The sequence below is a fragment of the Natrix helvetica genome (assembly GCF_964273705.1).
Source record: "Natrix helvetica genome assembly, chromosome: 6".
Classification (NCBI taxonomy): domain Eukaryota; kingdom Metazoa; phylum Chordata; class Lepidosauria; order Squamata; family Natricidae; genus Natrix; species Natrix helvetica.
The window spans coordinates 76254824-76275681 of record NC_138553.1 but is presented as its reverse complement, the minus strand read 5'-3'; the positions used below and the strand labels follow the sequence as shown (position 1 = coordinate 76275681).

At 43.6% G+C, this 20858-nt stretch overlaps 2 protein-coding genes and 1 long non-coding RNA gene across 4 annotated transcripts in view; 1 reads left to right on the top strand and 2 right to left on the bottom strand.

The window, feature by feature from the left end:
* BORCS5 (BLOC-1 related complex subunit 5) overlaps positions 1 to 11467 on the bottom strand; it is a 34067-nt gene extending 22600 nt beyond the window's left edge. The window contains exons 1-2 of one of the 2 annotated variants that reach the window (XR_014175757.1): positions 11308 to 11458; positions 8727 to 8870 (exon numbers count right to left, since the gene is read on the bottom strand). Coding sequence is in view for 1 of the 2 variants with exons in the window: in XM_081958043.1 (XP_081814169.1) it covers positions 8727 to 8870; positions 11308 to 11362 (199 nt within the window). In the remaining variant the exon portion in view is untranslated. Of the gene's footprint in view, positions 1 to 8726; positions 8871 to 11307 lie in introns of both variants that reach the window. The other variant, XM_081958043.1, reaches the window with a different exon arrangement.
* LOC309394640 overlaps positions 1 to 20858 on the bottom strand; it is a 253769-nt gene that overhangs the window by 104667 nt on the left and 128244 nt on the right. The window lies entirely within an intron of this gene.
* On the top strand, positions 11524 to 20368 carry MANSC1 (MANSC domain containing 1). The gene is made up of 4 exons (XM_081958017.1): positions 11524 to 11818; positions 16306 to 16633; positions 18205 to 18345; positions 19501 to 20368. The coding sequence occupies exons 2-4, from the start codon at positions 16414 to 16416 to the stop codon at positions 20277 to 20279; spliced, it is 1140 nt and encodes a 379-aa protein (XP_081814143.1). The 5' UTR covers positions 11524 to 11818; positions 16306 to 16413; the 3' UTR covers positions 20280 to 20368.

Genomic DNA, 20858 nt, shown 5'->3' with positions numbered 1-20858 from the left:
TAGACAGTAAGGAAGGAAAAGTGAAAAGAATGTGTATATATATTTGACCTCTCTAAAGTTACATCAAATTACTCTTCTTTCTACAATCTCCTAGCTGATAACCCGTGTTATCCCGGTATTTATTTATCCTAATCCTGAATTAAACAGGAAAAGCCCTGATTTCGGCAACACTTAAATTAGTTACAAATGTTTTCCCTATGCCCCCAGAAGCGTCAAGGAAAGTGGGAGCCCCCTTGTGGAGTACTGTGAAGCCGTTAGCATGGTAATTCCATTGTGCTGTACAGTAGAAGCCATTTGGAGGCACAACAAGCTGCATCTTAACAGAACACGCACCCCGGGGGGGTATTAGGGTGTGTGTTCTGTATTTGTTTCCAGAGAGTAAGTCATCTGTGGACCAAGTTTGGTTGAGATTGCTTGAGGCGTTCCAGAGTTATGCTGGAAAGCACACACACACACACACACACAAAGTTTAATAATGAAAACCGTATATCACAACTTCATTTTTTTCATTTTCACGCAAAACATCCACAAGAGGCTTCTAGTCATTAATGAATATAACATCTTTTCTAGAATCAAAGAATTTAAATTATCCATGTTAGCAAAATTGGTCAACTTCAACTTCACCAACCCTTCTTCCATCGTATGCAGTGTTAAATCTTTCCATCTCTATAAATACATTTTATAAATTTAGCTTTTTATTTAGATTTAAATAATCCTCCATGGCTTTTTTTCTCTCTAGTTGTTTATCCATTAATCATGAAGAAAAAGTTCTGGCTTCAATTGAATATTGATCTTTAAGATTGAATGCAGATAAACTTTTCCAGAATATTGTCTATGGAGCTTTTCAGTCATCCAGGTCACGGTTGTCTCAAAGGTGTTTTTTTCAAAAAGCAACTGGACTTCCTTTGTTTTTCCTTAAAGACATTTTGCTTCTCATCCATTCGTTGGGCCAGTTTCTCATTTAAATCCTTCTCTTAAGCAGCCCCAAAAAACTGTTCATTCTCCGTTATTATTTAGAACTTTTTATTTCTTTCTGAGCTGTGCTTATAGGAAATCTGTTATACACTGTTTCCATCCTAATCCCTAATATTTTTATTTGGATATATCCCTTTGGGGGCTGGAAAGAACATCAGAAACAATAATACATGCATGCAAAATGTATCTTTTAGATTCAGATTTATGGGCTGGTACGAATCATTTTGAGATATATATCTGGGGACAATGAGAAATCAAATCTTACAACTTTGCAGATTTGTCTGAACTTCAATTCCCAAGAGCTGAAATAGCAAAAGAACACTGAGAGATGCTTGGTTTCGAACCCCTCCCAGCAGGAAATATAACAAAATGCCCCGTTTCTTGCATAAAATGGGCAGTTTTGAGTATTTTGACTCTTTCAAACTTTAACCAGGGTGTTTTAAGCTTGCATGGCCGCTTCAAATCATTTCTAAAATAATCAGAACAATCTGTTTCACACTTAAATAATCAGTTTAGCATTTGAAATTGGGACTTTTGTAGTTTAAAGAAGCTTTATGCTTGAAATAGTTCAAGGGAAACATTTTTCGCACCCTACTGGGTATTACATATTAGTAACATCTGGAGGGCCATGGCTTCCCCAAACCTGATTTAGATTAAGGCACAGCTAAACCAGAGTTTAAATGTAATGCAAGAGCTGTAGCACCTGATAATCTCTATACTGCTAAAACTCTTATTGTCACAACCATCCACTAGAAGAAACAGTGCAGCATAGGGCAACAGATTTTTCAATCATGGTCCCTCAAATGGGCTATCTTACAGAATGTGTCTCAAAACCAGGGATGACATTTGGGGAAGCTATGGCTACTTCAGTGCTTACTGGCTGCTGTTGCACTGTGGCTGCGATGGCATGAAATTCATTTTCAACATTCCGTGACAACCAACAACCATTTAAATAGGAGCCAGCCGTGTGCAGCAGCTGCCAAAAAAGCTAACACAGTTCTAAACTGTATAAACAGAGGAATAGAATCAAGATCACGTGAAGGGTTAATACCACTTTATAATGCCCTGTTAAGGCCACACTTGGAATACTGCATCCAGTTCTGGTTGCCACGATGTAAAAATGATGTGGAGACTCTAGAAAGAGTGCAGAGAAGAGCAACAAAGATTAGGGGACTGGAGGCTAACACATATGAGGAATGGTTGCAGGAACTGGGTATGTCTACTTTAATGAAAAGAAGGACCAGGGGAGACAGGATAGCAGTGTTCCAATATCTGAGGGGTTGCTACAAAAAAGAGGGAGTCAAGCTATTCTCCAAAGCACCTGAGGGCAGGACAAGAAGCAATGGGTGGAAACTAATCAAGGAGAGGAGCAACTTAGAACTAAGGAGAAATTTCCTGACAGAACAATTAATCAATGGAACAACTTGCCTCCAGAAGTTGTGAATGCCCCAACACTGGAAGTCTTTAAGAAGATGTTGGATAACCATTTGTCTGAAGTGGTGTAGGGTTTCCTGCCTAGGCAGGGATTTGGACTAGAAGACCTCCAAGGTCCCTTCCAACTCTGTTATTCTATATTTTTTAACATCTTCAGTTTCACACGAAGAATAGCTATCTAAAAACAAACATGTAAAGCCAAACCACAAATGGGAACAGCTGTGTGAAAACATCGTGTTACACAAACTCCCTGATCTATGCCAACAGAGCATTGGTAGCCTATAGCTGTGCTACGATAAAAATACACTGCCTTTTATCAATCAAATAATCACAACAAACAAAACTCCCCTGCAAAGCAAACAACTCTTGTGATGGGTAGACCTAGAAACCCTGTTTCCATGGATTGTGTTTGTCAAATTTGGAGCAGAGGAAAACAAATGTGATGGATAATCTTAAGAAAGGCCATTGTGGCTAGCCTTATGGCAGATCAGAGCTACTGTGGATTGGATTCCATCTATCTGCCGGCCACCTAACCTTTAAACAGATTATCGTTGGTTGCAAAACCAGATGCAAAAAGCAGCCAGGAATCTGGAGGCTTAAACTATGGCTTGCTCAAGGATACACCGTCTTTCCAAAAAGAATTATGAAACCTTAAATAGGGAACTCTGGGGCAAGAACTGCTATAAAAGCATATTTATACTACATTCTTCTAAGCTGGCAAAGGGGGGAAAAGGCTACATATATATGCAGCCATATACACACACACACCCAATAATACACACACACATTCATACACAAGTAAAATATATTTATAAACTGCTTGTCTTTCAACCCGAGTTTCCTTTTACTTCCTCCTTACTCCTACTTGACGCCACTTCTTATATTGTGCTGTTTGTGTGGAAAAAAACAGGCCTGCTCTTGCCAAGGGTGACCTCAGCTCATTCTTATTTGGTGATACACAGGAGAATTTCACTCTAACAAACACTTGCAAAGTTTCAAAGCCCCAAGGTTATTGGCGGCCTTTTACTGTTTGCACTAGTTGCTTGTTTTCTTGTGATCTTTTGACGGCTATAGGCACATTTAAAAAAAAAATCCGGATTGTTATAAAAGGTTTTAAGAGATACACCCTTTACGATGAGGATGCCAATAATCTGAGTAATAATATGATTAAACAATAATCTGAAGCAAAAAACAGAAAGCCCCAAATACTGGTTGCCCAGTATGGTGGGCAACTTTTTTCCCAATGATAGTTGCAAAAATGTAGCAAGGCCAAAGAAGCAAAAAAAAAAAAAAAACCCTCCGAAAAAATACGAAACCAATTCTTTTGCAAATTTAAATGGTTATCCAGAGTTTTTTAAACTGGGACAATGACAACCAAGGGAGAGAATCAGCCACAGCAAATCAATGACCAACAAAAGCCTTCGCACACTAATTTGTTGAAGGCCACCTTCTCTCAAAATTGACTGACCACGTTGAACTGTCCAAGTTAAACTGTACCGCTTTCCAATTGCTGCAAGCAGGAATATAGTTGTGGGGAAAAGCAGTAGAGGCAATAATCAAATTGAGGCAAACACAACCTCAATTTATTGGAACATAAAAGCGTAACATTCCATAAGAAGTGTTTTTCAGGGTCCCATAGCCACCCAACCTTCATATCAATCACCTGAGTACCTGCAGAACATCCCCTGTGATGTCTATTGTCAGCATTTTCTTCCTAAAAGCATAGACTTTGCATCAACAATCAATTATCAATTAGTAACAAGGAGTTAGTTTATTAATTAATTAATCAATTAGTAACAAGGAGTCATTCTTATATCATGGTTGTTTCTCCACGAGCAATCTGATTCCTTTCTTGTAACTCAGTGTTTCTCAACCTGAAAAACAATATTTGCAATTCATCCTGACTTCAGGTCGCAAAACAAAGGCGTTCTTATGAACTCCTGGTGTGGAATTGCCCTTGAATCTGGGCATGTAGCTTCCCCTTCTTGCTATTCTGGTACCTTGTTTCCTTAAACCAGTGTTTCTCAATCTTGGCACCTTTAAGAGGTGAAGACTTCAACTCCCAGAATTCCACTGAAGTCCACACATTTTCATGTTGCCATGGTTGAAAAACACTGCCTTAAACAGTACTCAAAATTCTTGTGACTGTTCTGCTCCGAATTTATACTTGCACTCTCTCCAGTGGGATCCCTGTGCCAAAATTCCACTTTCCTCCTATCAAACTATCTCCCAACCTTGCATGACTTGAGTAATCTGTGTTGTCTTGTCTAGCCTGAAAAAAAAAGAGAGCAGAACTTCATTCTCTACATTGCTGGGGAATTAAAACAGATCTTCATGCTGGAGACCTGGCTTTTAAAGGACAAGATTGAAGTGGAAGGAGACAAAAACCGTAAAAGTACATGATTAATAAAAAATAAACCAGATTGTAATTTAACATTAATGTTTATTCCTAAAGTCTATCAAATAGCAAATATAATTTCATTTTTTTGGAACAGGTGGTAAAATGGAGGTACTTACTGAGAAAAATGCAAAGAAGTTTTTTTTTTAAAGCAACCAAATATATAAATAATGATTGCAGGGATGGGTTTTTTTCCCCATCATGTTAGCTAGATTGATAATTTTTTAAAAAAAGATCATTTCATTGACTCATCACTAGGATAATAAGATCCTTTTCCTAATCAGGCCTTGATTGTTCTCAACCCATTAATATATAATGTAAAGTTTGGATTTTTTTGTATGTGTGCCAACATGCCTAATGTTAAACAGCATTTACCATTCTGACATCTTTTCAAGCTTCAGAAATGGTTGAATATAGTAATCCAGTCCACTATGTCTTCCTCATTTCCACTCATCATTTAAAGGAGCATGAGGCCAAATTTTTCACTTGGAGAAAAAGAGAATGTACCCTCCATGTTACAAATCTTGCTCCTTCCCATTCATCTGTGGGCTTTGAGGATCTTTTCCAAGCCTTAGGGAAATGCTTCTGACCACTTTAAACTTTAGGTTTGTATGTTTTTTTTAAAAAAAAAGTTCTCCAACAGAACTGCTATGCATCAGAGTGGTGGGAAACAGTGCCACCTGTTGGATTTAGAATGTTTATGTACAAAATATTTTACAACGTTGATCCAAATATTTTACCAAAGTTGGCAAACAGCTATTTATAAGTATTTGGAGCCTCCAATTATGTCTTGCGCTCACTATAATAAAATGTTGCATATGTCAAAATGAAGTTTTTTGTGACCCAAATAATAATCAGGGCGGATGGAACCCCACAAGGTAAGGGTAATGTTAAGCCAGGGGTGTCCAAACTTGGGAGATTTAAGACTTGTGGACTTCAACTGCCAGAATTCCCCAGCCAGCCATGCTGGCTGGGGAATTCTGGGAGTTGAAGTCCACAAGTCTTAAAGTTCCCAAGTTTGGACACCCTTGTGTTAAGCCATTTTCTGCTTCTAGAGATAGGCTTCTGCCAGCAATAATGGAAACATTTGAGAAATACTAAAACCAAGAGCAGCTCTGGAAGATCAAAACTTGTGCCTAGGGGATGGAAAACTAGCCATCATTTGCTACAGGCAAGAGACCAGGGGTGGGCTGCTACCGGCATTACTGCCAGTTCGGTGCACAAAAAGTTTTGCACGCGCGCACGTGCACATTTACACCTAAAAAGGTCTGCGCATGCACAGCACGTAAGAAAAAGGGAGGGGGGAATTATATTTCTGCAATGAAGAATGTTCTGCGCAGAAGCAGAAGCAAAAATAAATGATGGCGCCACCAACAATAAAACCGGTTCGGGTGCATGGGCGGCTGTGTTACTACCTACTCGGTCGAACCAGTCCAAACCGGTAGGAACCTACCTCTGCAAGAGTCTCAGGATCAGGGGTGGGTTCCTGCCAATTCTAACCTCTTCTATAGAAGAGGTTCCACAAATCTACAGTGCCGTTTAGAACTGGTTCCTCCCACTGCCCATCCGCACATCATCAAGATGAAGAGGGGAGGAGGAATTCTGGGAGTTGAAGTCCACAAGTCTTAAAGCTGTCAAGTTTGAACACCCCTGGTTTTTTTTTTCTTAAACGGTTAGGGGTGCAAGGGTCTTGTAACTTGACAGCTTTAAGACTTGCACGCTTCAATGCCAGAGTTCCTGAGCCAACATGACTGGAGGAGGAATTCTGGGAGTTGAACTCCACAAGTCTTAAAGGTGTCAGGTTTGAACACCCCTGGGTTTTTTTTTCTAAAGGGTTAGAGGTGCAAGGGTCTTGTAACTTGACAGCTTGAAAGAATTGGCTCTTAGAATAACACCAGATATTTGCCTCCAATACAGCATTCCGCTTTTTACAATCAAAGGTACCGAGACGCATAACCTGACAACAGCACTGAATGAAGAACAGAATTCCCCAAGCATGGATCAACCTTGAATAGTAAAAGGATTTCACCCGACTTCCAGAAACGTATATCCTTGATATTGATGTCAGGATGTTGACAAAGCCATATAAATTTGATGAATATTGACTATATCAAATGCGTGGCTTGTTCTTTCGAGTCAATATTTAACTTTCATATTTCATTACTTGGGCATCTGTAGCCCTTTCCTTATCAGCAGGGACGCAACTAAATGTCAAATTCAAATATAGTCAACGTCATATATGCTTGTAGCAAGAGTTCACTGACATGGCTCAGCTGACACATTCACAGAATGTGCACCTACTGCTGAACACAGAACACAAATGAAAATCTTGCGCTCTCTCATCTGAGCCGTGGGGGCACAGTGGTTAGAGTGCAGTACTGCAGGCTACTTCTGCTGACTGTCGGCTGCCTGCAATTCGGCAGTTCAAATCTCACCAGGTTTAAGGTTGACTCAGCCTTCCATCCTTCCAAGGTGGGTAAAATGAGGACCCAGATTGTAGGGGGCAATAGGCTGACTCTGTAAACCAGACATGGATGGAAAGCGGTATATAAGTCTAAGTGCTACTGTTATTTTAATTTTAGATCTTTTCCTGCTGCTTTTTCAAGTTGACCAAAATTTAGCTATTACTTTCAGTCTAGAGATTAGGAGCCTCCTATTCAGTGCCAGATGTCTGGCCAGAGAAGCTCTGATTCATACTGTGTGAACTTCAACTCCCAGCATTATCTCACCAGCATAACAATGGGAAACCTGACCTTTTGGATATAAATGAAGGATCCCTCACATAGCATCAGATTTCAATCCTTTAAGAGACTTGCAACCATTCCTGGTATTCTGCAGCTGTAACGTATTCCCAGAAAAAGCAGCATTTGTTTCAAAGGGTGGCACTGGGTGCTACATCTAAAGCATCATGTGCTTAAAAAAACAGCTCAACCAAAAACAGCTACTGAAAATTGTTCCCTGCCCCCACTTTATAACTTTAGGTAATTCAATCAATCACCGAGAAACACTTAAGTCCCAAAAACTATTTATTCAAACTTTTCTACATCAGCTTATCAAACAACTGTCTTTCTTCAAAACTATAAAGTATAAGGGCCAAATTTAAATTTTCAAATTTTAACTTTATTTGTACTAGCAGCAGCATGAAAAATAAAGTTGGCAATGAGCTTAGGACAATACACATCAACAAATTTTACCCCATTAGTCGTGACGAACTTTAGGGGATGGTGCTCATCTCCGTTTCTTAAGCCAGAGTCCCGAGACGTTACCAGGGCCACGTGGCTGATATGACATCATGCTGCACCACAAAGCAGAGCAAAACACAGAACGTGGTTGCCTTCTTGCATGCTTTTTGCATGCTTTCTAATTGCTAGGTTGGCAGGAGGAGCTAAGCCAAATGACGGTAACTCACTCTATCACACATTTGCATCTCGAACTGCTGAGCTGTAGACCCTTAACGATTTAAGACTCAATGTCTTAGCCACTGATCCACTGTGTCCCACCTGGGAAGAAGAGTGGACTCCTTAGGCAAGAGCTAATGTTTCCCCCAGCATCACATTACATGGAAAAAGTGGCAGAGGGCTACATAGAAAAGACTGCTGCTCCACATTCAACGCTACACAAACATCAACTTGATGGCAATTTTTCCAAAATAATAATTTTTGTTTTCCGGAAGAAAAATCTTAAAGCCAATAGTATTATAACTTCAATTACAAAATACTTAAAGGACTCTATAAGGAAGAGGAAGAGGAGAGGCCCTTACTGGTTATGCTCATTTCCTTTTACTGCTTTCAAAACTTAACAGCCCAAAACAAAGGAGGCTAAATAAGAGGAAAGGCAGGAATGTTATGAAACACAAGCAATAAAGCGCTGGGGAAGGGGAAACTATTGTCACAGTTGTGTGGAGTTTGGATATTCTTACCTTTCAACAGAGGTTGGAAAGTGGGGATTTCTTGCAGTTTTATGACATCTGGGTCACTGCTGACATTCCTTGATGCCTGAGTCCCTTGGGCCACCACCACAATGTCATCCATTTTAGCTCGTTGCTTGGCTGGTGAGGGGGATGCTGAGAAAAGACGCAAAGCCAAAACCATCACCATTACTTCTCATCTAGCATCTCTTTTTGATGCCCGAGTCAATGTTGACTTTTGGCAAGTACCTGGATTAATCCCTGCAGTTTTCGTGTCAAGGTTTTTCAGCAGAGGTTTGTCCTTCCTGGGGCTGAGAAAGCACGAATGGCTTCTCACTGGCTTCCAAACTTATAATAGGTCTCCTGCTTTCTAGCCTAATTTCATATATATATATATATTATTTATCAGCACAAATACAACACAAATATAAAAAGGCAACATTAAAAATAAAAATATGGTTTTCTGCCTGGATGGTCCTCTGTAATGAGCCGAAGGACAGAAAGGGGGAGTAGTGAGCTCCCTCCCATATTTAGGCATACCAGGGGTTGTAACACAAATACATACCTATTTCCCTGGCTCAGCTGATAAGGAGAGCCTATGGCTTAGTGGCTAATACATCTGCCTAATATGTAATACAGGCCAGGTTCGAATCCCAGTAAGGGTATGGCTAGCTGATGAGAGCTAAATAGCTTGAAATAGGTCTATACTAGTCTCCCTTTATTTTTTTATCAACACACACACACACAGACATATAAGAAAAGCAGAAACAACCATGGGCCAAAATGATGCCTGTGAAGAAAATAATTCACGGGAAATACACATTTCTCATTTCATGATCCAATGGCTCGAAACTTGATCGTAGCGTTTCTCAATCTCAGCAGCTGTGTGGACTTCAATTCCAGAATTCCCTAGTAGGGCTGGTTAGGGAATTCTGGGAGTTGAAGTCCATAATTCTGAAAGTCTAGGGCAGGGCTGTCAAACTCGTGGGGGGCAGGCAGGATACGTGACAAAGCAAGTTTGACACCCATGGTCCATGGAGATTCTCAGTCATTCAGGTCATGGTTGTCCCAAAAGTGCTTCCCCCCCCCCCCCCAAGAGGCAACTGGACTTTCTTGTTTTTCTTTGAAGACGTTTTGCTTCTCATCGAAGAAGCTTCTTCAGCTCTGAGAGGATAGTAGGCAATGGAAGGATTTATACTCCTTGCAGACAGCTGGTTATTTGCATCCTTTTACAGAGTCATTGAGGCCACTTGGAGGTTTATCTGTGACCTCAAGGTCACCTGAGTGGTGCAAGTGCATGTGGAGCCTTCTTGAAATTGTTGAAAGGACTGTGTTGTAAAATGGAGATAATTAAGCATTTGCATTAAACAGTAACAGTTGGAAGGAACCTTGGAGGTCATCTAGTCCAAACCCCTGCTCATGCAGGAGAACTGTTCTAGGGATTCGAACTGCCGACCTTTCTGCTCGACAAGCTCAGTGTCTTAGCCACTGAGCCACTTAGTCAAGTTTTGGTTACCTAGTCAAGTTTGATGGTCCTTTCAAAAGTTCCAAGAAGGCTCCACACTCAGTTGTACCACTCAGACACAGATAAACCTCCAAGTGCTTCAATGACCCTCTAAAAGGATGCAAAGGACCAGCTGTCTGTAAGGAGTATAAATCCTTCCATTTCCCATCATCCTGTCAGAGCTGAAGAAACTTCTTGGATGAGAAACGAAACGTCTTCAAAGAAAAACAAGAAAGTCCACTTGCCTCTTGAGGGGGGAAAAAAAACACCTTTGGGACATACCTCAGAAAGGTATGCCGAGATTGAATAACACTGCGGCAGACTACTCTGGTTTCTAGCTTTGCAACCGGCTCATCTTGGTCGCCACGATATAAACAAGATGTGGAGACTCTAGAAAGAGTGCAGAGAAGACTCTAGAAAGAGTGCAGAGAAGAGCAACAAAGACGATTAGGGGACTGGAGACTAAAACATATGAAGAACGGTTGCAGGAACTGGGTATCTTAATAGCTTAGTAGCTTAATAGAAAGAAGGACTAGGGGAGACATGATAGCAGTGTTCCAATATCTCAGGGGTTGCCACAAAGAAGAGGGAGTCAACCTATTCTCCAAGGCACCTGAGGGTAGAACAAGAAGCAATGGGTGGAAACTAATCAAGGAGAGGAGCAACTTAGAACTGAGGAGAAATTTCCTGACAGTTAGAACAATTAATCAGTGGAACAGCTTGCCTCCAGAAGTTGTGAATGCCCCAACACTGGAAGTCTTTAAGAAGATGGTGGATAGCCATTTATCTGGAATCATATTGGCTTTCCTGCATGAGCAGGGGGTTGGTCTAGAAGATCTCCAAGGTCCCTTCCAACTCTGTTATTCTATTCTAGTCTATTCATCTCTACCCGCAGCTCTTCAGTACAAGCGTCTGGGGATGCTTGGTGAGCAGCCGGGAACGCCCCGTCGCCGGCAGAGGAGAACTTCAGACTACAACGGGGTGGAAAAGAGGGGAGGCAAAGCTACGCGGATGCCGCCCCCCTACCAATTTCCCTCACTCGACATCCAGGCCTCAGAGGCCTCTTCCGTCCCTCGCGGGAGCGCCCACCTGTCGCGGGGTCGTGAGGGCGGCCCTCAGCCTCGGCGCTCTGCTCGGACCCCATCGCCAGGCAACGGTGGGCTCTACGTCATCCCCCCGCGACGCGAAGGAGGCTGCGCGCGCGACCCGGCCGGAAACAGCGTTCTTTCCCCTGAGCGTACTGGCCACGCCCCTCTCCCGCCCAGCGCTTCCGCTTCCGGTCGAGTAACCGGTTGCCGCTACAGGAAGCCGGCTGTGTGCGCTCCCGTTACGTGGCTGGGGAAGGCGGCGGCGACGGGAAGCTGGGTCGTTTCTCCCTAGCGGTTCGGGAAACGGGCCTCCTTTTCTGCAAGAGCAGCACCCCCCCCCTTGAATCGCTTCCAGCTGCCGGTTCTGGACGGACGGGGGGGCTGGTTCCCGGGACCCCCCCCGGTTCTTCTTCACGGGGCTTAGCCAGAAATTTCCCCTCCGGCCGGAGGATGTGTGCCTCAGCCTGTTCCCGTCCCGGTCGGGGGAAGGAGCCGAGATAACATCGCTGGGGGTGAGCCCGGGACGCAAGGAGAGGAATCTTCAGAATTAGAATAGAGCTGGAAGGGACCTTAGAGGTCTTCTAGTCCAGCTCTCTGCACAAGCAGGAGACCCTATTCCATGTCAGACAAGTGACTGACCAGTCTCTAAGTGGGCGGGGGATGGAGAAGCATTGGAGGCGGGAATGGGGCAAGGGGGGGGAGCAGAGGGGAGCAAGAGGAGCAGGGCAGGGAAGCAGGGGGTCATTGGGCCACGGGGGTTGGGGGCTCTTCCCAGCAACAAAAGGGTGCCGTTCGCTCCCCCTCTTTGCTGCCTCTTTCAGCCCTCTTCTTTGGCCTCCTCTGTGAGTCATACTGGACAAACCTGTCCAACCAGAGTCTCCATTTGCAGTGGATTGGGAATTTCCTCTTGGTGGCTTGGGTTGGTGCTCTTCTCTACGAAGCCTGTGTAGCCCATAATAGCAATAGCACTTAGACTTATATACTGCTTCACAGTGCTTTACATCCCTCTCTAAATGGTTTTACAGAGTCAGCATATGGCCCCCCAACAATCTCGGTCCTCATTTTACTGACCTTGGAAGGATGGAAGGATGTAAATCAGTGGTTCTCAACCTTCCCAATGCCGTGACCCATTAATACAGTTCCTCATGTTGTGGTGACCCCCCAATCATAAAATGGGTGTCTCAGCTCCTAAGACCATCGAAAATATGTGTTTTCCAATAGTCTTAGGCGACCCCTGTGAAAGGGTTGTTCGACCCCAACAGGGGTCCTGACCCACAGGTTGAGAACCACTGCTGTAAACCTTGAGCTGGTCAGGATCGAACTGATGGCAGTGGGCAAATTCATCCTGCATTCTAACCACTGCACCACGAGCAAGGAAAATGAGAAAGGGAAGACGGAAGGAATAGCAATAGCACATAGACTTATATACCACTTCACAGTGCTTTCCCTCCCTCTCTAAGCAGTTTACAGAGGATATTGCCCCCAACAATCTGGGTCCTCATTTTACCCACCTCAGAAGGATGGAAGGCCTTATGAGATTCAAACTGCCAACCTGCAGACAGCAGGCAGCAGAAGTAGACTGCAGTATTGCATTCTAACTACTGCACTACAGTGGATCTTATTCTTCTGATATAAGTGGGCTGTGGCTCTCTCCAGAGTCCGTCTGTGCGCGTGGCGGAAAGGAGTAGAGCAGGTGTTTTTCAACCTTGGAAACTTTAAGGTGGTTTGAGTCAGTTCTCAGAATTCCCCAGTCAGCATGGTTCTTGGATCAGGACTCCGAGAGTTGGAAGTCCAAACATCAGGAAATGACTGAAGTTGGGGACAACGGAGATATAGTATTGATGCTGTGTACTGTATTGTAGCCTTTTAAAGTAGACCATAGCCATGTTTTTCAGCCCTGGCAACTTTATGATGGTTGGATTCAGGTCCCAGAATTCTACAGCCAGCAGCTGAAATTTTCTGTGCGTTAGGAGTTCATGCATCATAAATTATTCTGGTTGGCCTTCTTTGCCCAATTTTGTCTTTTCTTCCTTCATCCCCTTGAGCACGATGTCCTGAAGTCACATCCTGTGATTACAGGGGTCCGCAAAGATGAGTCTCATAGTGGCCCTGTTCTCTAAGATTGGCCTTGGGGAAAATTAGGAGATTGGCAGTGGCTTGAGAAAGAGATTGGCTGTGAGGATAGGATACTTTTTGCTACCTCCAGGGATAGTGGAGAGGGTTCAAGAGGAGAAACACCATCCATGGGAAGGCTTGTTGGTCCTCCAAAGGTAGATCAAACTAGGAAACCAAAGACACACAAACAAATATTACTTTTATTGTATGGTTACAGAATTGTGCAAGTCTGAATGTATGCTACCCCGTCTCTTTTTCCACAAGAGAATTAAGGAATGTCAAGTCTAAGATGCTTTCTCAAATAACATTCCTGCTTTGGACTCTGCTTTCTTTTATCTGACCCTTGTCTTGGTTATATCTCTTTCTGTTCCTCAAGGTTGTTGCTACTGCCCATTGCAAGGCCTGAATGTCTTTTGGCTTCTTTTACCTGCTTCTCATCGGCTGGTGGGAGGCACTGCCTCTTAACTGTGCATGCTTTTAGGGTCAAACTGGCATCAATGGGATGTGATTCTGGTGGATCTGGCATCAATGGGATGTGATTCTGGTTTAAGTCCTGCCTCACCAATGGAAGCCGTGTTGATCGCTTTGGGCTTGTCCCACTTTCTCAGCCCAGTTTTTCCACAGAGAAGGCCTTTGGGGGAAATAGTTGGAGGAGAAAAACATTGCATAAACACTTTGGCATCTCCTTTCTTTTTCAAAAGTCCTTTTTGCGTGGTAGGCTCTATAAATTACAAAGCTGGGGGCTGGTGGGTCTTTCAGTGAGAAAACCTGTAACTCTTCCAAGAACAATTCTATAATCTCTTGGATCTCACCCATTCACACCTTTAATCCCTCCTGGGAGTTTTTTCTAGTCCCTCACCCACTTGCCTCACATGCCCAAAATATGTGAGGTTTTTCTTTGTTGATCTTTTGTTGACTGATTGTTATGTCAGCTAAGCAGGGAGTCTTTATTTGGTTCACAACAGATTGATGGGTCTTTGTTGTACTTCATGGTCATCTCCAGATGACTTAATATCTCAGTCTTCTGTCTCTTTCTCACTGTCAAACTTTCACAATTGTATGTTACCTCCAAAAAGAACATTGCTCTAAATATTCTGGTGTTTGTTCTTATCCTTTATATTTTGTTTAAGTTATCATTCCTTCCTCTTTGGTCTCCTGTTTACTTTTCCAACATCCTGGTTCTCTTTTATTAAGTTGGAGCCCCAGAGAATAAAATTATGAGTCATTTATTGTCCCCATTGTGAATTTACTAAGCCGGTTGCTTGAAACTGACAGCATGGTCCATACCCAATCACGATTTTGCTCTATTCAACAAAGCAAAGATAAGCCGCCTCAAATGTTCTTCTTCTCTCCATTATCCATTTTGTGATAGTTATCTGAACTCCTGTCCTTCGGACTTTTGCCTGCCTGTTCATTTGACTTTTTTTTCCCCTGTAATGTTTCAAAGCAAATATTTGTGTGATAAACTTGTGCAAGTGATTGAACATTTACACATTTTAAATTGTTAGATATTTTCCAAGCTCTGAGCATACGGACTTATCCAAATTGGTTGACGTATTGCTGTTAGTGCTTTTACTGCCCTTTCTTTTGCTGTTTTAAACAATGGGCATTTCATTTGGGATTGAAGCTTCCCCATTGACCCAGCTGGCTAATTGCCTGCCTCATTTTCTAATTGAGTGTTTGTTTTTTTGCAAATGTTCGTGTTTGCGCAAACATTTTTGTTTTTACACTTTTAATAAACAATCGTGCTTATCAAAAGCGTCGCCGTAGTTCGTCATTTTCTTTTATCTCAAGCTCAACCAGATACTTTTAATGGTTATTTTTGCTCATTCCTTCATAGCTGGACATTTTAATGGAGGTCCTCTGGTCTACTTAAAAGATGTCTTTATTTTAGGTATTTATCATATTTGTGCAGCCACCCGGATGAAAGTGACTCTTAAGGCACTCCTTTAGTTTTTCTATTCCTCCTTTGGTTGATGTGCATAATTGACAAATTGGTATGTGCCTCTTGCTTTATGCTAAAAATCAGTGTTCATTCATCAAGTGTCCTTTTCACTCAAGGCGCATTCTCCGCCTTTTTTCTTGCTCCGAGGATATCTCCTTCTAAAAGCCACTGGGATCTTTTTCTCTACAACAGTGGTTCTCAACTTGTGGGTCGGGACCCCTTTGGGGGTCGAACGACCCTTTCACAGCCTAAGACTATCGGAAAACACATATTTTTGATGGTCTTAGGAACCGAGACACCAATTTTACGGTTGGGGGTCACCGCAACATGAGGAACTGTATTAAAGGGTCGCGGCATTGGGAAGGTTGAGAACCACTGCTCTACAAAGCTTTGAGAACATTTTTCCTCAACGTTGGGAGATAACCTTGGGCTTCCCATTGTTTCCTCGAGATGCTTTTTCTTTCTTCAGATTTGGGATCAGAGCAAGCCTCTTGATATAACCAGGGCTTTGGGAAAAGCTTAACTTGTCTCACTGCTTTGGTATGTCCTTACAACATTCTTGAAGTCACGTTGCTTCCCCCCCCCCCCCCCCCGCCCCTTAAGCTGGTTTCTTATCAACCTAAACTTCCTTTACATCCCAATTAGTCATACCATGCTGAACGGTACTCATGATTTGCAATGTGAGGTGAGCTGCTACCGGTTCAGGCAAACCCATTACCAGCAGCTGGGCCTGCCCATTCACCCTGACGCTATCCCGTCCTACATCGTCGTTGTGTTTATGAAGCCACGCGCATGCGCGGAAGGCAGGCACACTCACATTTTCGGTTCTGGGCGAACCGGTTGTTACATTATATGACTATTTCTGAATGTGACTATTTCACTAGGGAGAATTCCTTCTACCGTGTTTTTTCACCCTGTTGTAAATCTCCTTTTTCTCAGCTGAAGGATTCCAAGGAATGCGGCCATCTTGGAAACCTGTACCCTGAGCTTGAAAAGTTCTATAGGTGTGAAGACCTTTTCAAGAGCCCATCACCCTGAGAGGAAGCAATGGCTGTCCAGACCACACAGTGCTTGGCCTGGGTATCAGCAGTGCTGGTTTTGGTCGCGGTAAAACCATCCCAGACCCAAAGGTGTGCCTCAGAGAAGATGGAAAACATCACGATCGATATCCCAGCAGCCTTTTCCAAAGGCATCAGGGGGACGGATCCAATCTACGCACCATCTTGGGAAGTCTGTGTGGAGACTTGCTGCTCGGAAAGAATAGTAGGTAAGAACCACAGATTTGGGGCCGAGTAATGTGCTAGAGGGACGCGGTGGCTCAGTGGCTAAGATGCTGAGCTTGTCGATCAGAAAGGTTGGCAGTTCAAATCCCTAGCGCCGCGTAATGGAGTGAGCTCCTGTTACTTGTTCCAGCTTCTGCCAACCTCCTGATGTAAAAATGCAAGTAGGAAAATAGGGACCACCTTTGGTGGGAAGGTAACTGCATTTCAGGCGTCTTCGGCGTTGAGTCATGCCGGCCACATGACCACAGAAACGTCTTCAGACAGCGCTGGCTCTTCAGCTTTGAAACGGAGATGAGCACTGCCCCCTAGAGTTGGGAACGACTAGCACATATGTGCGAGGGGAATCTTTACATTTTACCTAACATGCTAGGCTCGGAAGGGAGTCTGCTGGATATTTATGTATGTGTTCGCGCCTTTCTGGCTCAGATCTTGCTTTACTTTCGCAGCTATCCTTTCATAACCAGTAAAAGTACTTTTTAATTCCACAAAAAATGGAGTTGGGAGTTTTCTTTCTTGGTTACTGAAGGAGGCACGCCTGTCATTAAGCAAGATCTGAGCCAGAAAGGCGCAAACACATACATATCAAACGATTTCCCCACCCCCTCCCTCCAATGACCCCCACTCCAGTGTCCAATCTGCAAGTCCCTAAAGTGACATGTGGGTTGCGTCTCCAGACAACATCATTACGTTGGTAGGCAGGACGGTTGGCCTTGACCAGATCCAAACACCGGCCACCAGCATGCGCAGAAGATGGTGAGAAGAAAACTCCCTTTGCCATATCACCTCCAGTACCATTTATTCCCATCCCAAATACCATGCCCCCACCCTCCCCGTTTCTGTGGCAGCCGATAGCAAGTAAGCAAAGCGGAGGCTGACACCGGGATAAATTCTTTGTTATTCAGTGTAAATTTCTCCCCTGGAAATGGGTTCTAAGGAAGCCAAGTCACGGAATTATTAGGAGGATAACAAGAGGACGAGGTCAGGTAGTCCACTCAGCATTCCTTCCTTGGGAGTGTGAGGGAGAACATTTTGGTTCTTGAACAAAAAAAAATCAGTGAGAAGAAAGGGAGACTTATTTCCTGCATCCCTTTCTCTACAAGAGTAACAGTTGGAATTGCAGGTAGTCCTAGATCAGGGACCACAGTGGGGATCGACAACGTGGACGTTAAGCAGAGTGGTCATTAAATGAGACTGCCCCTGTGCTTTTACAATCTTCCTTCAGCTTTCCTTTGCTTTATAGCCGCCTGGGGGTGAAGACGTAAATGCAAAAATGGGTGGTAAAAGTTACTTTTTTGTCGCCCTCCTAAAACTGCAAACGGTCACAATATAAGGCAGTCACTAAACAAGAACTTCCTGGATAGGCAGGCACAAGTGAACGTCCAACCAACATGCTGATGAGCACAAGGACAATTCTGACATTCATGTCCAGGTTGAATAACTATATCGGGGGCTTTTGAGATGGCCGTGAAAACTCGCATGAAATTACTAGGTGATCATTAGACAAGTGCAAAATCTGCTGTTAAAATACGTTTTTCTCTGTTTCTGTGTTTTCTAGGTGATAAGACGTGCAACTACGCCATCTTTAACACCCTAATGAGAGGCAGTTCCCCCAATTGCTATCAGTTTTATTTTCCTGCCCAAGAAGCCTGTCCCGTAAAACCAACATTAGGACTGGTCACATACAGAATAATAGAAGGTAAATGGAAATCCACTTATCGAGCAGTTTCAATTAGTCATTTGCTGGAAATTAATATTCTTAAAAGAGCTCGCTCTCTCAGATTCTCCAAGCTGTGTAACCGGGTTTAAAAGATTTTGTAAGTGAAACTTTTCCTTCAAAAAATGGAAAGTAGCAAATGTTGTTGGAATCCTTTTCTCTCTCACACCCCAGAAAAATAGTTATTCCCAAAATCGAGCCTGTGGTGAGTTCATGGGAAAATAATCATGTTTTTTTAGAGTTATTTATTTGTTTGTGTGTGTGTGTGTGTGTGTGTTGTATTTGTGCTGATAAATAAATAAAGGGAGACTAGTATAGATCTATTTCAAGCTATTTAGCTCTCATCAGCTAGCCATACCCTTACTGAGATTCGAACCTGGGCTGTATTGCATATTAGGCAGATGTATTAGCCACTAAGCCATAGGCTCTCCTCCTTAGCAGCTGAACTGATATATATATCCCAAACCACCAGCCTGAAAATGGCGAGTGAGACCTCGATGAAACGTTGCCAAGACCATCTCAATCTTACACGGAAAAAGACTCAAATACAACAAGACCAGCATAATACAACAAGACCAGCACAATATATATATTGTGTTGTATTTGTACTGATAAATAAATAAAGGGAGACTAGTATAGATCTATTTCGAGCTAATTAGCTCTCATCAGCTAGCCATACCCTTACTGGGATTTGAACCTGGGCTGTATGGTCTCCTGCATGGTCTTCTGTGATGAGCCGAAGGACAGAAAGAGGGAGTAGTGACTATCACTGTTCACACTGTCCAATCCAGGTGCTAGCCAGTTGCCGGGTTACTTGCTCCCCCTCTGATCAGCCACCTGTGGGAATGTCCTTGGTTCTCACAGGAAAACTTCATTGCTTTGGCTACAAAACCCCATCCAACTATTTCCCCCGTCCCACTGCTGTGTGGCAACCCTGAAACCTCCAAAATGGCCTCAGCCAGGTTCACTTCAAGGTTGACAGTGGCTTTACTTTCATACCAAGAAACAGAGTGAGGCTGCACATTTCCTACACAGAAGAAATTCATGGCTTGTAATAGTTTAAGGCCCCTTCATGATGACTTCTTGATGTGTTTTTTTGCTGAGGTATAACGAATAATCTGTCTTTTCTTTTTTTAGGCACAAAAATACCCAAACCAGCTCCTTCCTTAAACAAAGTCTTGCATTCTACAGTGAACGGAACAGCATCCCCACAAGCAGCTGGGTTTGCTCTTGCAAGGCCACTGGGTGGACCGGATCCTTTGCCCAAGGCCTCTAAGAAAGAGGAAATCTTTGGCCCTTCAGATCATCCCTTAGAGAAAGTGGATGGATCCTCCCAGGAGGATCCCAAAGCTGGGAGGACAAATGGCGTGGAGACTTTGAGTTCTTCGATGGTGCATGAAAGCAACGGTATTGCTACCACCATCCAGTGGCGACCTCCTGTAAAACTATCCCATGCCACCCTCGGCTCTTCGACCAGTAGAACTTCTGCTGGTGCAGCCGTTCATAATCCTCCTAACCAGGCAGCTACTTCTGCACCTTACGCTAGAAAGACGGAGGCGCCTACTTTCCAGCCAAGCCAGGCGCCTCTTCCCAAACCATCGCTTCCTTCCCAAACTGATCCTCACAGTTTCAGTTCATTGTTGTCCGCCCTGCCTACTCCACCGGCTTCTCTTCGGGGGCCCCACCTAAGTGATGGACGACTTAGTTTGGAAGGCTTCGGCCCTGACGGCAGCCCAGCCACGAACGATTTCCTCCTGTTGAGTGACCAAAGCGTCCTATATGCTGCCTTGTTTTTCGGGGTGCTCTTTTTTTTCTTAGCAGTGGTGCAGATAGGGGGCAAAATGTTCCGCTTGTGCCAGCCACAGCGTTACACCAGGCTGGACTACTTGATCAACGACATGTACGCCAATATGTGAACGTAAGAGGAACTTGGGGAGATCTCGGTGGTCAGCTGAGTTAGCTTGGCTGTCTGTGGCCTTCGGGGGGAAAACATGATTTGAATTTGCAGTTTTAATGCAGTTCTACTCGCCCAAGTCACAATGTCCCACTGATTTCATAATATTTTGTTTTCTCTTACGATCCCCTTAGTCGGAACGCAGCGGCTAAGACGCTGAGCTTTTCGATCAGAAAGGTGGGCAGTTTGGCGGTTCGAATCCCTAGCGCCGTGTAACAGAGTGAGCTCCCGTTTCTTGTCCCAGCTTCTGCCAACCTAGCAGTTCGAAAGCACATAAAAATGCAAGTAGAAAAATAGGGACCACCTTTGGTGGGAAGATAACAGCGTTCCGTGCGCCTTTGGTGTTTAGTCATGCCGGCCACATGACCACAGAGACGTCTTCGGACAGCGCTGGCTCTTCGGCTTTGAAACAGATGAGCACTTCCCCTAGAGTTGGGAACGACTAGCACATATGTGCGAGTGGAGCCTTTACTTTACCTTATGATCCCTTTCCTTATTGATGATATATCTATGTCTCACATAGGGATAGCCCATTGCTCCT